Raw genomic sequence first — 15,488 nt, 5'->3', positions numbered from 1 at the left:
ATTAAAAGATTTTGATATGGTTATTATTATAAAGTGTTGTAATTATTAAATGATTATCAATATTATTTATTACAAAATATATTTGTATGTTGATTCATTTTATATAACTCTCCTTATTTGCATTTAAAAGGCACAATGCAATTATCTATAATGTAAATGGAATAGCTCTATAAAATACAGAAAAACAAACCTGTTTTGGCTTATAACTGTACCTATAGTTATAGTTATTTCTTCTTCATAGCCGCTTCCTGCTTCTCTCCTGCCACACTGTGTTGTGTTTCTGTTATGTCAGCAGACAAATGTGTTTTTGTTGGTGTACAACCACTGCAGATTGAGTGTTACAAATGAGTGGTTCAGAAAATATGCTCACCTTAGTCTGACCATTATCTAACCTCACATAAACACATGCAGAATCTACCTCTCTTTGTCTTGTCAGGGCCTGTACTGTGTAGGTCGTGCTAGCATCTGCTCCTGACTCAAGCCGAGGAGGAAATTCCCCAACCTGCTCTACCGAGAGGAACTGTTGTTTTAAAAATGAAGTTGAAACTTGGTGGTGATGATGATGATGATGATGATGATGTTGTTTGTGGATACTGGGGGGAGTTTTGTTGATGCTAAACAGGTCTAAAAGACTGTGAAAGTTGTGGGTGTTTGGTTTTTAAGATATAAATACCTGATATTCTCTCCCAGAAGACATTTCTGACTACTGTGCCTCTCAGATATTGCTCACAGAGAAAAAATAAACACATTTAAACTGTTATAAAGGCGTAGTCCTGTGTATTCCAACATGATAAATAAACTAATTATATGTGGGTTAATCAAGCTTTGTGGTCAATCCCTCTCACTGTGGCAGTGAGTGATCAACCACAGCTTTACAACTGCTTTCCTTTGCCAACTTAAAGAATCCTTTCTGCTCAAACCGCATTTCTTTCACTCCACACTGACTGCCATTGGAAAAAAATCCATCCTTTTTAAATTTAGCCCCCATCCCACTTTGTTTTTGTTGTTTCTTTTAATCTCATTTGAATGTGACCTAATTGCCCTTTAAACTGATTTTCTGAAGTCTGTGTACGCATTGCGAATAGTTCTCTCTCTTTTTCTTTGAGTGTGGTTTTACTGGAAATGGAAATGTTAAACCACTGCTTTCTACCGGTCTTGCTGAGTTCAGCTTGTGGCTGCTTTGGAGTGACAGTAAATTCTCGATATTGTGCAAAGTTTACTAAATGTATCGGTTAATGCTGAGCAAAAAAAACATCTGCTGTCTCCTGCTTTTGTACACACCACTTTATTTTATCTTCACATGTGTTCCTGTGAACTTTGGCCTCAATTATATTACTGTTCTTTTATCTAATGATTTTGCTGGCAGACTAATTTGTTTTTATTATTTACAACAAATGTAGAATATACTGTTTAGACTGATAATTAATACTTAATTCACAGTTCAGTCAGGAAACAACAGTCATCAGTCATCAGAAGTGAATACCTAATTATTCTGTATCTCAGGGCTTTCAATGAATCATTGCAGTGATGCCTTTGCTATGAAAAGATTTGCAGAAGTTCTCTCTATAGCCAGACGGAAGAGTCATCTGGGATTTATCAACACCAGCACTTTGACTCACTGATCTCATGGATCACAGACTTTAATTTTTTTATGTTTTTTCTTTTCATCCTAGTTTCACATGAAACCTTAGGCTCTAAATAATATTGCTTCACATTTGATTTGTATTACTCAGCTATTTGTGTGGTGACTATTTACTAAGTATCTTCTTCAGTTTTGTGGGACAGGTGAACTTCATCTACACTGAATGATATTATTTAAAAAAACTGCATGATGTCATGATTTTATATGTTAATCTGTGTATTGTTTGTTCGGTGGGTGTGTATTTTATTGGTTTGGACACTGATATGAATGCATTATTTTATACACTCTATGTCAAAAGTATGGAATATTTAATATTCTTAATGATTCTTAAGCTCACCAAGGCTGAATTTATTTGAAAAAATATTTTAACATATATTTTAACATTTGATCCGCATGTTCGTAATACAGTCAAAGCATCTTATTTTTCATCTCAGAAACATTGCCAAATTACATCCCATGTTGACTTTTTCTGTGGCTGAAAAGTTAATCAACACTTTTGTGTTTTCTCGTATTGATTATTGTAATGCTTTGCTGGCTGGCGTTTCAAAAGCTACCCTAAGTAAATTACAGTTGGTACAAAATTCAGCTGCCAGAATACTGACTAGGACCAGTGCAAGGGAGCACATTACACCTGTCTTGGAAAAATTGCACTGGCTTCCTGTTAGTTTTCTTATCGATTTTAAAATTCTCATGCTTACTTATAAGGCCTTGAATAATTTATCTCCTCAATATTTGTCAGAGCTTTTAACCCCCTACACACCTACACGTGTTCTATGCTCCTCTGAAGCTGGTCTTTTAACTGTTCAATCAACTCGGCTTAAAACTATGGGTGATCGGGCTTTCTCTTCATTGGCTCCTAAATTGTGGAATTCCCTGCCCTCTGAGATTAGAAATGTAGAATCTCTTAGTGCTTTTAAATTGTTCCTTAAAACTTACTTTTTTAGGATAGCTTTTATGTGATTACTTTGTGTTTTATTATATCGGCCTTGTATTGTTTTATTTGTTTTTTACTGCCTGTACTCTTGTGTGTATCTTTTTTACTTCATATTTGTATTTGTATGTAAAGCGCTTTGAGATGCAACTTTTAAAGGCGCTATATAAAATAAAGTTTATTATTATTATTATTTTGATAGATTTTCAAATTTAATTTTACAGATGATGGCAAAGCTGAATTTTCAGCAGCCATTGCTCAAGTCATCAGTGTCTCATGATGATAACATAGGAAAATTCTAATATGCTGATTTGGCACGCAATTATTATCAATTATTATTATATAAAAATATTTATTATTGCAGATCAGTGCTAGAGAGAGTATGTGTAAGCAGGACCCGCTGCAGGGTATATCCAGAGTAGGTATAGGGATGGAAGTGAAAGTAGGCTGATTTGATGATGGCTCTCTCGAGGAAGGATTGTAGTTGACAGGTGATGGGATAGAGTCAGTGTCAATCCATCTTATTCTGAAACTGCAAGGAACTTTAATGGATGGTGACTGTTCCAGTTTCCTAAGAAATCTTGGACTCAGGATACTTCATTCTCAACTTGAGGGAGTAGATGTTATCATGTTGTTCCATATTTAGCATTGGTAATTGTTGACTTAAGCTTTCTATGAAACTGCTAGTGTTGGTATATGTCCGGTATGGTGGCTCATATCCTACCCCTCTGTTTAAAAAGAAAATCCCCCCTTACCTCCTATAATGTCATCACATACTGTATGTAGCCACAGGAAATGATTCAACCTCTTATGCAAACACATAGTCCGCATGTGCTGCGCTAGTAGCAAAGCAGAAAGCAAGTGCCTTTTATGATAAAAGCCTAAAAATGCCACTTTTTGCTTATTACCGGCAGAGTAGCTTTGTCTAACATTGTTTAGTTATTTTTCCCTGCAGCTGGAAAAGTATGTCAACACAGCAGCACATGATGTGTATAAAATGATTCAGTCGATTCACAGAGGCCATGTTCACACAGTAACACAGTATGGTTGTTAATACTTTATTGCTGTATACAGTTACGTTCGCAAAGTTTGGTTACTTGCATGAGTGACAACTGCATTCAGGACTCAAATGATGCATTCTCTACTTGGGAACTAAATATGCTGTTTAATTAAGATTGCATTAATGAGCTTGTGTTATTGGACTCTTATAGTGTCAGTTGTGATAAGACCTTTCAGTGTTATGGACGTCGTCATCACTTGCCAATCAAAAACCTCATTGTTTTTGTGCCAACAAAAATAGAACAGTGTTTAAATTGTGGATTAAATAATTTGATGTTTTAAATATATAAATTTTCCCCATTTAATGTAATTTAAGTTTAGTTAATTGTCTTGATTGTGTTTTGTTTTGTTTTCAAATGAAAAGCTTGACTAGTTTAACTACGTATTATGACTAGTTTAACTACTTATTATGATTTGATGATTATTATGAAATTATGATTATCTTGTAGCCTGGAAAACTACAATCAATTATCGAAAAAAAAAAAAAAGTCAGTTCTATGCATGGGTTGTTGATTGGATTTTGAATTGTGGGTAATGCTCTTGAAAAGAGCAGATAAATGTGAGCTTGCATATGGTGTATATGACTTTCTTCTTTCAGATGAGTCCAATTGGAGTTACATTAAAAATTGTCCTTGCTCTTCCAAGCTTTATAATGGCAGTGGATGGGGTGTTTTTTTTTTTTTTTTTTTTTTTTAACAGTCCAAAAGTAGTCAAATAAAGCGCATCCATCCATAATAAAATGTGCTTCACGTAGCTCCGGGGGATGAATAAAGGCCTGTAGCGAATCAATGCGTTTTTGTATGAAAAATATCAATATTTAAAATGTTATAAACACTTTTCTCTCACTTCCACTAACTGTCAAACGTGGAAGCTGTTCCAGGCGGCTGACGTTGGACGTATGTGCATGCACCTGTGAGATCTGCAAGTCTCGCAAGTTTGTTTACAGGAGCAAAGGAAGCAAAGTTTCCTTAATTTTGCGAAGGAAAACCAGTCTCCTCTTGGCTTGTCTCAAAATCCTCCGATATGTTTCTTTACAAATCCTTGTTTTGTGCTTCTAATTCATGGCTGGCGTTTTGTTTTGCTGTCTCTCCTCCACGCTTCCGCGTTACGCCATTATATAGCTTGGAAGAGCAAGGACAATTTTTTATATAACTTCAATTGGATTTGTCTGAAAGAAGAAAGTCATATACACCTAGGATGCCTTGAGGGTGAGTAAAACATGGGCTAATTTTCATTTTTGGGTGAACTAACCGTTTAAGTGAACTAAAATGTTGGAGAAGTCCTGCAAACATCACCAGATGTCCAGAAGTCTGTCATTTTCACTGTCAAGATCCAGTTATGACAGTTTGGTTAATCATTGTGAGGTCAATACAAATAAAAAAGGAAACATATGCATGGATGAATTGTTCACAATAAGCTATGGAAATTTTGAAAATTGGTGAGCAAGTATATGCTTGAATAGTCTAAATGACCCAGAAGTAATACTCTCAGGAAGCATCATTTTTCTGGTATACCAGTTCACTCCTGATATGATATAAGCAATGATATAAGCAACTTTTTATAGAATAGGCCTACATGGCTGGGGTGCAGCCCTTCATTTTACTGGCGGTCATTGGTGATAAACACAATACAGAATTACCCTCAATGATTTATGAACAGTTTATTCAGTTGTTCAGCCATTTCGTAACACAAATACCATGGGCCAAACATATCATAAAATATTATTAGAGCATTGTTTTCCTAAAAAGCAGCCTGCTGGAGTGGGACAAAGCCAAGTGTGAGGGTTCAGTGTCTGTGAAGGCTTTGGCTGGAGGACCAGGGCAGGGCAGACTATGTAGCTGTGGTTGTTTTATTGCTAGTAATCTCTGCCTGCGACATTTAAAACATAATTATTTTCATGCTTCACCCTGAGAGTTTAAGAAGAGGCCTTGTCCATCATCGACTCTATGGGTGAACAGTAGTGTATTTCACACAGGATCTTTTCAGACCACACTATGTTATTGCGTAGTCACATTCACACTGATGTCACACACACACATCCTCATTGTCGTAATGCAATAACCTGTGTCAGTTTGCTGTGGTTTCCTCTTGTAACATATGGTGTGAGAATTGTTTTCTCAAATAAAGGGTACATTTACTGTTGCCAAACAAGGCAGGTTGATCTGTTCCCAGCAGAAGATGCTGGGGGCTATGCTAGGCATTTTTTTTTTTCATGTAAAATAGCAAAAACACTGCGGCATTCTGTACAACCCTGGAGCCGTTTTTCATTACTCACTTGACGCCGTACTTAAACAGATACAGATGTTTCCACATAAGCAATCTGGATAGGTTTTGTGAAATCTGGATATGTGAGAGATGGAAATAGTAGCGCCTGTATGATTGTGCATAAATGATTGTAAATAAATGTCCAGTAAATTAACCCAGCTTAATAGTTACAGCTACAGGATTTGATTACTATAAAAAAATAACAGCATGTCAGCCAGTCAGAATATAGAAATACTAGATGAAGTGAGAAATCATTCGAGAAGAGTTTTTTATAATACCAACATCAACATCAACAAATTTTGTTATGCATTGTGGATTTTGGTTGCTTTTTAAATGTAGCCTGCCTGCATTTGTGTGTCTGTTGTTGTTATGCTAATTCATATTGAAATTATTTTCTTGTGTTGTTCTAGGTTTGACATCCCTCCTCGTAGTGGGAAAGTTCGTCCTCAAAAGGGTTTTAAATGAACAACAGAGCTCTCCACATCAAATGCCAGCCGTCTCAACAACATAAACACCAATATATTTCCCTTGTTTTGTCTTTAAATAGAGTCACTCCCTTGTTGTCTACTGAGAAAATTGTGCACAGTTTATGCATTAAACAAGTCTTCATGTGGACTTACTCTACCTCAACATGATCAAACATTTTTTTAAAGAAAATATTGTTCTGTTATTTCTATTTGGATTATATATATGTATAGATATATAGCTATTATTATGTAAATATGATGCAGGACTAAGCTTCTATTTGAATTTAAATGATCTAATAAAGATCTCATACAGCATATATATAGATGAAAATACATGAGAGCAATTGTCTCAGGAATTGCAAATTTACAACACATTTCCTAATAATTTCTTACTCACCATTATGTGAGTGAAACACCCCAAATTTAAACTCACACATCAATGCCCAGACACACACACACACACACAAAAAAAACTGGTTAAAAAGTGACCTCATTATATTGTAATTTTTATTATCCTTTTAACACATTAAATCCATTTTCCAATACAACTCCACCCACAGGATACAGACATTACAGTGGACCATAAAAACTATTTCTGATAAAATGCTCTCAATATGTTTGATATTTTGCCATGTAAGTTGTGCTTTCTATATCAGTTCACTCTAAATTCATGTAAATCAGAAATATAGTTGGCCTATATACATACAGATTACAGTTCCAAACCTATTTTTAGTTGTTTTATGAAAACATTCTGGGGGTCAAACATGCAAGCGACGAAACCTCAACTGGGATCCACTTGTCCTGAAATGTTATATGTCATGACACAAACACCTCAAACATGTGTCCCTTGCTCTTGGCGTCCACTAAATCTGAAAATGACCAACGAAACAATTTCAGTAAACAACATATGAATCCTCAGAGGCCGGCATGGGGCTCATTTATGCATGTGAAAACACTGGCACTGATGAGAGAATGGATGGCAGATGTAAAAAAGAATTCTGAAATGCTGCTATTTCCTGGTTTCTCATGTTGTCTAATTATGTGAAATTAAGCATTTGTGTTATTATGGTGTTGAAAGTGATTAATGCTTGTTTGTGATCAAGTTTGTGTTTCAATCCTGATGAAATAATTAAAAAGGATATTGCAATAGTATCGGAAGTGTCAGACACAAGAATGTCTTAATACAATCAGGTTTTATGCAGTATTTTCCCATCACTGTGTCAGAATCAATTACTGCAATTCAGATTTGTCCCACTATGGCTTTACAGCCTTAGATTGTTCTGTTTAAAAACCATATTACACTTTTATCTACCTTATTCTGTATAACTAATTTAATTCATGTCCTTAAAATAGCAAACATACAGGCAGTCACCACCCTCGCTGTAGCGGCTGATTCATTATCAAGTGTACATTGACAGAGGAAATGAATTTTAATGTCAAAAATAGAGACATGCAAGGTACTTTTAGCAATATGCCAGGCAAGAAGTCTTTCCTGTTTGTTTGTGTCACAGTTTATTAATGTACTGATGCATTTGTTGATGTGTATAACTAGAAAAGGCAATGATATCAAATATGTCGTCAGTGTTATGTGAGGTCTGTGCAACAGAATTTCCCAAAAAACGGACACAAACATACATCAGTGACTGAAATTAGGATATTAGCATATGATGGCATCACTTAATACTCTTACATCCTCATTTGCAATTAGGCAACTTTTTCTGAACTAAACAGCTGATGGCTTCCATTACGAAAAAGAAGTTTATTCAAGTGTGCTATTAGTATACTTCTTTTAAACTAAAAATAGGAAAGTATGCTTATGTCTACTTAGTATACTTAGTCTACTTTTTATTTACTTCTTAAATATAGCTACTTAAAATGACATTTAAGTATTCTTGACTTGTAGGGTAGAGTGGGGGAAAACGCCCCCTACTGTTTTTCCCAAAATAACCACAAGATAATGCCAAGATAAATTTTTGTTGTAACTATGGACTAGGTTGACAAGAGTGATGTAGACGTTTTCACCATGAAGCTCACACTGGTGATGTACTGGAATGAAAACGGATTTCACAGTAAATGATCTAATTTTCAGCAGTAAGAAAAAATGTTTTAAAGCTTGTTGTTTTGTAGAATATCACAGTTATATGTGATATGAGAACAGTAGGGCCTGTAGATAGGGGAGTGCGTGTTATTTAATAAAAATATAATTATATTTTCAGAATGACATCATTTTTTCTCAAACATAGTCTGTGAGGTAAAACACCCCCAGGCAGGTGAGGTAAAACGCCCCCAGGGGTCAATGGGCAATTACTGTAGTTATTCCGTTCGGAAAATCAAATCCTTTGTTTTTCCATCAAATGTATTCTAAATAGATGGTTGACCAAAAATATTTGGATTTTATATTTAAAAATTACCTCAAGTTAGCATCAGGTAGCTAATTAATTAGCTCAGTTGACATCAGCAAACATTTATTTATTTATTTATTTTTTCAAATAGGCTATTCTAATTTTGTAATTCATAATTATTGATTATATTCTTTTTAATTTTAAGCAAAAACTGTCTGTACTCTGATATTGCAGGTTTAAACCAAATTGCTTTGTCAGACTGGGGGGCATTTTACCCCTCCCAATTGGAGCGTTTTGCCCCATGGGTGGGGTAAAATGCCCCCTTAGCACAAATTGTTTTTATGTTCAGATATTCATATAACAAAATATATACAAATTAATAAATAGGGACATAGTAGTATAAGTATGATGTAAAGTTCACTTAAAGAAAACTTACGAGTATACTTGCAGTTTAAACTATTCAATTAGTTGTTTACTGAGATTATACTTCAACGTAGCCTATACTAAAAATGCTAAGTATTTAATTAGTAAAATATCAGTAAGTTCACTTTTAGTAAAGGTGAAGTATAAGCTAAAAACTTTGATGTAAACTAGTTGTGTACTCAGTTTACTACTGTTATACTTAAAGTACACTTAAAAGTATATTTTATATACTAGAAAGTGGGCCAATTTAGTCCCAAGGAGTATTGAAATAGTACACTTACAAGTATACTACTAGTACACTGATATTTGTATACTTACTACATAAAGTATACTTAAAAATACACTTGAACTTTACTTAAGTATAGTTAATAAAATAAACTTGAAGTATACTACTCTAGAGTAATTTATGGTCCTTTGCCTCTGAGCACAAACTACTCAGAATCTGCATGTCAACACAGCGCACATGAATACACTTGTGCAACATTGTAAGTTAATAGATCTGTGTTGGCAAGACACCTGTATGTGTTCGTCACTCAGCTTCATCAATGCTGCTGAAAAATATAAGGAGATTACAATAAGGCTGCTTACCTGGCACTATTTCAAATTAATGGGTTTCCCAATGTTTTCAAATACAGAATGACTTTAAGCCCATTCATTGTTCTTGACAGGAAATTATCTATTTATTAATTTAGAAAAAATTATTTATATTTTTGTACATTTAACTGCTAAAATGCATAATATATATTTGTTTGTTTGTTTTCCATAAATACATTTACACTCATAAAGAAATTTGCTAAAATTATATACTATTTATTTATTTATCTTTATCTTTATTTTCCATAAAAACATGTATACTTTTATAGATCATTGCCAAAAATATATACTATTTATTTATTTATATTTCTTGTTCTTAAGTACTTTTATGCTCATACAACCAATTAATGAAGAAAATCCAGTTGCTAAAATCTGTACTATTTATTTATTTACTTTTTTTTACATGAATACAGTCATATTCATATAGCCAATTTCTTTCAATTATTTATACAATATATTTTTGTTTATTAAATGTGTTATATTTATTTCAAAATGTGCTTTAATTAATAGCCTGCTTATGTTTATATTTATGAGTTTCAATTTATTTTACGAAACTTGATTAAAGACAAGACCGTCTTTGTTTGTTATCTTTTATGTCTTCAAGCTTAATGTGAGGTTGTTGGAAAGCCCCGTCTTTTTGAATGGATTTAAAAAAAAATCACTCCTTCTCAGTGGGCAAGTGCTAGTACAGTAAGTGGGAGTGCTGAAATGACCTACTGGAGGTGGGTGGGTGCTCAGTGACTAAGCCCTGGGATCACATAAATACTACCTTCAGGGCACCAGAGAAGACAGGCAGAGCAGGAGAAGAAGAAACAACATTGCTTGTACTTCATCTCCTTCAAAGACTGTTCTTATAGTTTCAAATTTGACTTTGATCTGTGACTTGAAGTGCAAATCATGAGACTTGGAGTCTTAGCGTTTCTGGTTCTTGGAACCTGTTCTTTAAGAGCCTGGTGTGTGCCACTCAAATCCGTGTATGTGACGTTCCCTGGAGATGTGATCAAGAACATGACAGACACACAGCTGGCAGATGTGAGTATATCAAGTTTTAGTTCATGGTTTCTCTGGATATTCAGTCATCTGCTTTTGAAATAGGACAATGCAGTTGATTTAATTATTCTATATGAATTCCTCTCTTATCTAAATTTTTGACTCCAGGAGTACCTGAAGCGTTACGGCTACATCGATGTTCTCCAGAAGAGCGGACTGCAGGCAGTCGTGTCCACTTCTAAAGCACTGAAGAAGCTCCAGAGGCAGTTCGGGCTGAAGGAGACAGGCTCTCTTGACCAGTCCACGATTGATGCCATGAAGCAGCCTCGCTGTGGGGTCCCAGACATCCGCAACTATCAGACTTTCACAGGAGACCTGAAGTGGGATCACAATGATGTTTCATACAGGTGGGATATTATCTACACTTTGACTACAACACTTGTAATGAGCACACTGTAATCCATTGCATTGCTTTGATAAACAGGGTTTTGAACTACTCACCTGACATGGAAGCCTCTTTGATTGATGACGCCTTTGCCAGAGCTTTCAAAGTCTGGAGTGACGTTACCCCTCTGACATTCACGCGCCTCTATGAAGGCACTGCTGACATCATGATCTCCTTTGGCAAAGCTGGTGAGTTTACTTTTTGTAATAAATTAAAGGATTAAGATTTCACACTGTGTAACGAGTTGGACTGAGCTGTTGTTTTTGTTTCAGATCACGGCGATCCCTACCCCTTTGATGGGAAAGATGGGCTTCTGGCTCACGCCTATCCTCCAGGTGAGGGAGTACAGGGAGATGCCCATTTTGATGATGATGAATACTGGACCCTTGGCTCTGGACCAGGTGAGAGTGATTCTTGATTTGTATTTCAATGCACCCCATTTTCACTGCATGTATTTAATGTATAAATACTTTAAACACCACGTAGCATCAGACTGTAACAGTTGCTTTGAGATGCACAGTATAACAATAGCTCCCTCTACAGTTTTGAGTGTATAGTGACAGACTGTCCTAAAACAGGATTTGTCGAACTGAGATAATATATTAATCTGGGGTAATATTTTAAATATTAGCTTTGAGTTCCATCCGATATCAATAAAAAAGGCAATTCATTCATTTTGGGAACATACTGTATTTATTATTTCTTGTATAGTATTTTGCATATGTAGTATAAATGAGTTGTTATATATAAAAATGTACAGCTCTGTTTTTAAACTCAGGTTCTGTGGTAATATTTGAAATGTTAGCTTTGGGTTCCATTCAATAGCATATAATATCACACTTAATATCTTTCATATAAATGAGTTTTGTATTTTCAAATTTGTAGCTCTGTTTTTAAACTGGGTCTGGGTAATATAAAATGTTTGCTTTAAGTTTTTATTCAATAACAATAAAATAGCCAATTATATATATATATATATATATATCTCACTCAGGTCAGGTCATGTTTACCCCTGTATACCTTGTCTTAAAATTTGTGAAGAAGACAATGACATTGATGTGTTTTTTTCAGCGATTCAAACCCGCTATGGTAATGCAGATGGTGCAATGTGTCACTTCCCCTTCCTGTTTGAGGGAACATCCTACTCCAGCTGCACCACAGAGGGGCGTACAGATGGTCTCCCCTGGTGCGCAACCACCGCAGACTACGACAAGGACAAGAAATTTGGCTTCTGTCCCAGTGAGCGTAAGTGTTCCAGTCATGATTTTATGAGGCTTTAATTCCGAAACAGACATTTAAACTGACTCCTTTGGCCTTAAAATGTGGAATTAATGCCACAATATTTGAACAACCACAAGTATTTATTATTATGAGCATGTCTAACATTCTTTTCTTTGTTTTCTTCCAGTTCTCTTCACGTATGACGGGAACAGCAACGAAGCACCATGTGTTTTCCCCTTTGTGTTTCTGGGGGAAAAATATGACTCTTGCACCAAAGATGGACGAAATGATGGGTATCGCTGGTGTGCCACTACTGCTAACTTTGACACTGATAAGCTGTATGGATTCTGTCCTAACAGAGGTAAGCAGTACCTTCGTACCTTCAGACTGAACCCTGAAACTTTAATGAAGTAAGATATTTTATAATACAATATTTCCCCTCACAGATACAGCTGTGATTGGTGGAAATTCAGAAGGTGAGCCATGCCAGTTTCCTTTCACCTTCCTTGGAACCAAATACTCTTCTTGCACCAGTGAAGGCCGTAGTGATGGAAAACTCTGGTGTGCAACCACCAGCAACTATGACTCAGATAAAAAATGGGGATTTTGCCCTGATAGGGGTAAGTGATAATCATCTCCTTCAGACACTACAAAATTTGGAAAGTGAGACCTTGGCTAACAGCTTTTCTCTCACAGGATACAGTCTGTTTCTGGTGGCTGCTCATGAGTTTGGACATGCACTTGGTTTGGACCACTCCAACATCAAAGACGCTCTGATGTTTCCCATGTACAAATATGTAGAGGATTTCTCTCTGAATCGTGATGATATCGAGGGCATTCAGTTTCTCTATGGTATTTATCCAATTAAACAATCCATCATTTGTTGATTTTTATGATTACTATGCATTTTCTTATTCAAAATTCAAGATTTTTTTTATGTTGAAACCCAACAGTCTTTTACAATTCTGGTCTTAATAGCTATATTATTTAATTATTTATTTTCAGGACCTAAAACTGGCCCTGATCCCACTCCTCCAGAACCACAGTTCACCACTTCCTCTTCGATTAGGCCAACTAAATCCACCCCAAGTGAGAAAACAACCACTGTTTCTACCACAGTACATGTCGACCCTTCACAGGATGCTTGCCAAATCAAGGAATTTGATGCCATCACTGAAATCCAGAAAGAGCTTCATTTCTTCAAGGATGGGTATGAGCTATAACTCTACATATATTGTGTTATGAACATACAAATACAACTTGAAATGAAAATAAAATGAAACATTATGCCTTATTTTCAATTACATGTTTCTAAATTCTCTCTCAAAGGCACTACTGGAAGATCTCAAACAAAGGAGAACGCAAAGGTCCTTTCTTGATATCTCAGAAGTGGCCTGCTCTGCCAGCTGTCATTAACACTGCCTTTGAGGAGCAGCTTACGAAAAAGATCTACTTCTTTGCAGGTACTTATTTACCAGGTTGAGATATTTCGCCATTATTGCCGAACATGTTGAAGTTGATATATAACAGTGCTTTTTCAACTGTATCTCATGAACACAGAAAAGCAGTTCTGGGTTTATACTGGAAATGAGGTGTTTGGACCACGTAAAATCGAGAAGCTCGGCCTGCCAAGCAACTTGGACAGAGTGGATGGAACTGTGCAGAGAGGAAAAGGCAAGGTGCTCCTGTTTAATGGGGAGAACTTCTGGAGGTATGCAAACTTTGCTTCAGGACTGTAACATGCAAGAGCTGATCGGAAAGTGTAAAGCTCTTTAATTGTAGTTTTTCCACAGTATTCTTATCTCTTATTTATTGTCACAGACTTGATGTAAAGGCTCAGATGATAGACGGAGGATACCCACGATTCACTGACTCTGTTTTTGGTGGAGTGCCCATTGATTCACATGACGTGTTCCTCTACAAGGGTAAGTAAAAATTAATAGTCTAAAATAGTTATTAAAATCTGATTTATCTGATCAAGCAAATGACATTTGTTTCTGCTATTTTTCAGGATTCTTTTACTTCTGTCGGGAGAATTTCTACTGGAGAATGAATGCCAGAAGGCAGGTTGACCGAGTGGGTTATGTGAAGTACGACCTCCTAAAATGCTAAGATGTGCAGTCGCTGTGCACAGTGAAAACATCCAACATCCTAACCTGATGACAGAGCCCTTTTTAAAAGGGAAACCATTTCTCTTCAGTGTAAAATGTAGAGAGGAAGACGCAGACAGAATGTATTAAATGTAAAGTCTCTGTTATGGGGACTTTGACTTTAACTGTTATAGGAAAAGAACTGTTTTAACACTGCAATTATCTTAGGCACATGAAATGGGATGTTAGGCATATTTGTCTGTTAGCTTTAACGTGGTCTTATAATTTATTTCAGCTTACTATACAACTGCTTTGTCCATGATGAGTTTTTTTAACAGCACATTAAGAGAAACTATAATCTTGTTCTGTCAAACTACAATGAGGTACTGCCAGTCTAATTCTAGGAGTTAACTTTGTTTGTAAATGTATGAGTGGAGTCACCTCAGGAACATTGTAGCCTAAATGCATTTGTTGTCATCAAAGCATCCATTTTCTGTATTGACCCCACTCACATTTTTCTAAGCAAAGGTTTATTTTTAGCCTTCGAGCTAATATTGAGATGTTATTTAGCCCAGATTTTGGCATATTGTGAAATCATTTGCCTGGTGTGAATGATCATATTAATATTATTAATTTAATTTTCCACATTCCACTTATTTATTTTTATTTGTTTGTTGCATTGTTTATGATTACTCAATAAATTTGTAAACAAGACCATTCAATCCTTGTGCAACTGCTCTATCATTATATCTAAACAATTAATCATATTTGAAAATGCCGCAAAATATTTGATCTATATAATGTTTTCAAAGGTTAGAACGCTGTAGTTCTTTAATATTCAAAATATAATTACTGCAGACTATTTTAAACTGTTGCCACACTGGTGTTTGACATTTAGCAGCTGATTAATATGGAAAGAAAGTTTTTTTATAAAAACTTATCATTTTAAAGATACAGTCACTCATAAATACAGATAGAAGAAATTACAATTATTTAAATTGTCACTAGGGCTTGTGAGG

The 15,488-nt window shown here is 35.5% G+C and overlaps 1 protein-coding gene across 1 annotated transcript; it reads left to right on the top strand.

Annotated features, from left to right (window-relative positions):
- Positions 1 to 10,462: 10,462 nt before the first annotated feature.
- LOC306849681 (matrix metalloproteinase-9-like) lies at positions 10,463 to 15,191 on the top strand. The gene is made up of 13 exons (XM_079384901.1): positions 10,463 to 10,755; positions 10,882 to 11,120; positions 11,198 to 11,346; positions 11,431 to 11,559; positions 12,230 to 12,403; positions 12,567 to 12,740; positions 12,826 to 12,999; positions 13,076 to 13,231; positions 13,385 to 13,589; positions 13,709 to 13,842; positions 13,940 to 14,090; positions 14,201 to 14,304; positions 14,391 to 15,191. The coding sequence occupies exons 1-13, from the start codon at positions 10,621 to 10,623 to the stop codon at positions 14,489 to 14,491; spliced, it is 2,025 nt and encodes a 674-aa protein (XP_079241027.1). The 5' UTR covers positions 10,463 to 10,620; the 3' UTR covers positions 14,492 to 15,191.
- The last annotated feature ends 297 nt before the right edge of the window (positions 15,192 to 15,488 follow it).

This window comes from Barbus barbus, assembly GCF_936440315.1.
Source record: "Barbus barbus genome assembly, chromosome: 29".
In the NCBI taxonomy this organism is placed as follows: Eukaryota; Metazoa; Chordata; class Actinopteri; order Cypriniformes; family Cyprinidae; genus Barbus; species Barbus barbus.
This window is presented reverse-complemented; position numbering and strand designations above follow the sequence as displayed.

What these genes read in the sequence shown, in the direction of transcription:
- LOC306849681 (XM_079384901.1), top strand. Translation starts at nt 10,621, where the DNA reads ATGAGACTTGGAGTCTTAGCGTTTCTGGTTCTTGGAACCTGTTCTTTA. An exon ending in GATCTCCTTTGGCAAAGCTG is followed by an intron (nt 11,347 to 11,430) that starts GTGAGTTTACTT and finishes TTTTTGTTTCAG; the next exon opens with ATCACGGCGATCCCTACCCC. An exon ending in TGACGTGTTCCTCTACAAGG is followed by an intron (nt 14,305 to 14,390) that starts GTAAGTAAAAAT and finishes GCTATTTTTCAG; the next exon opens with GATTCTTTTACTTCTGTCGG.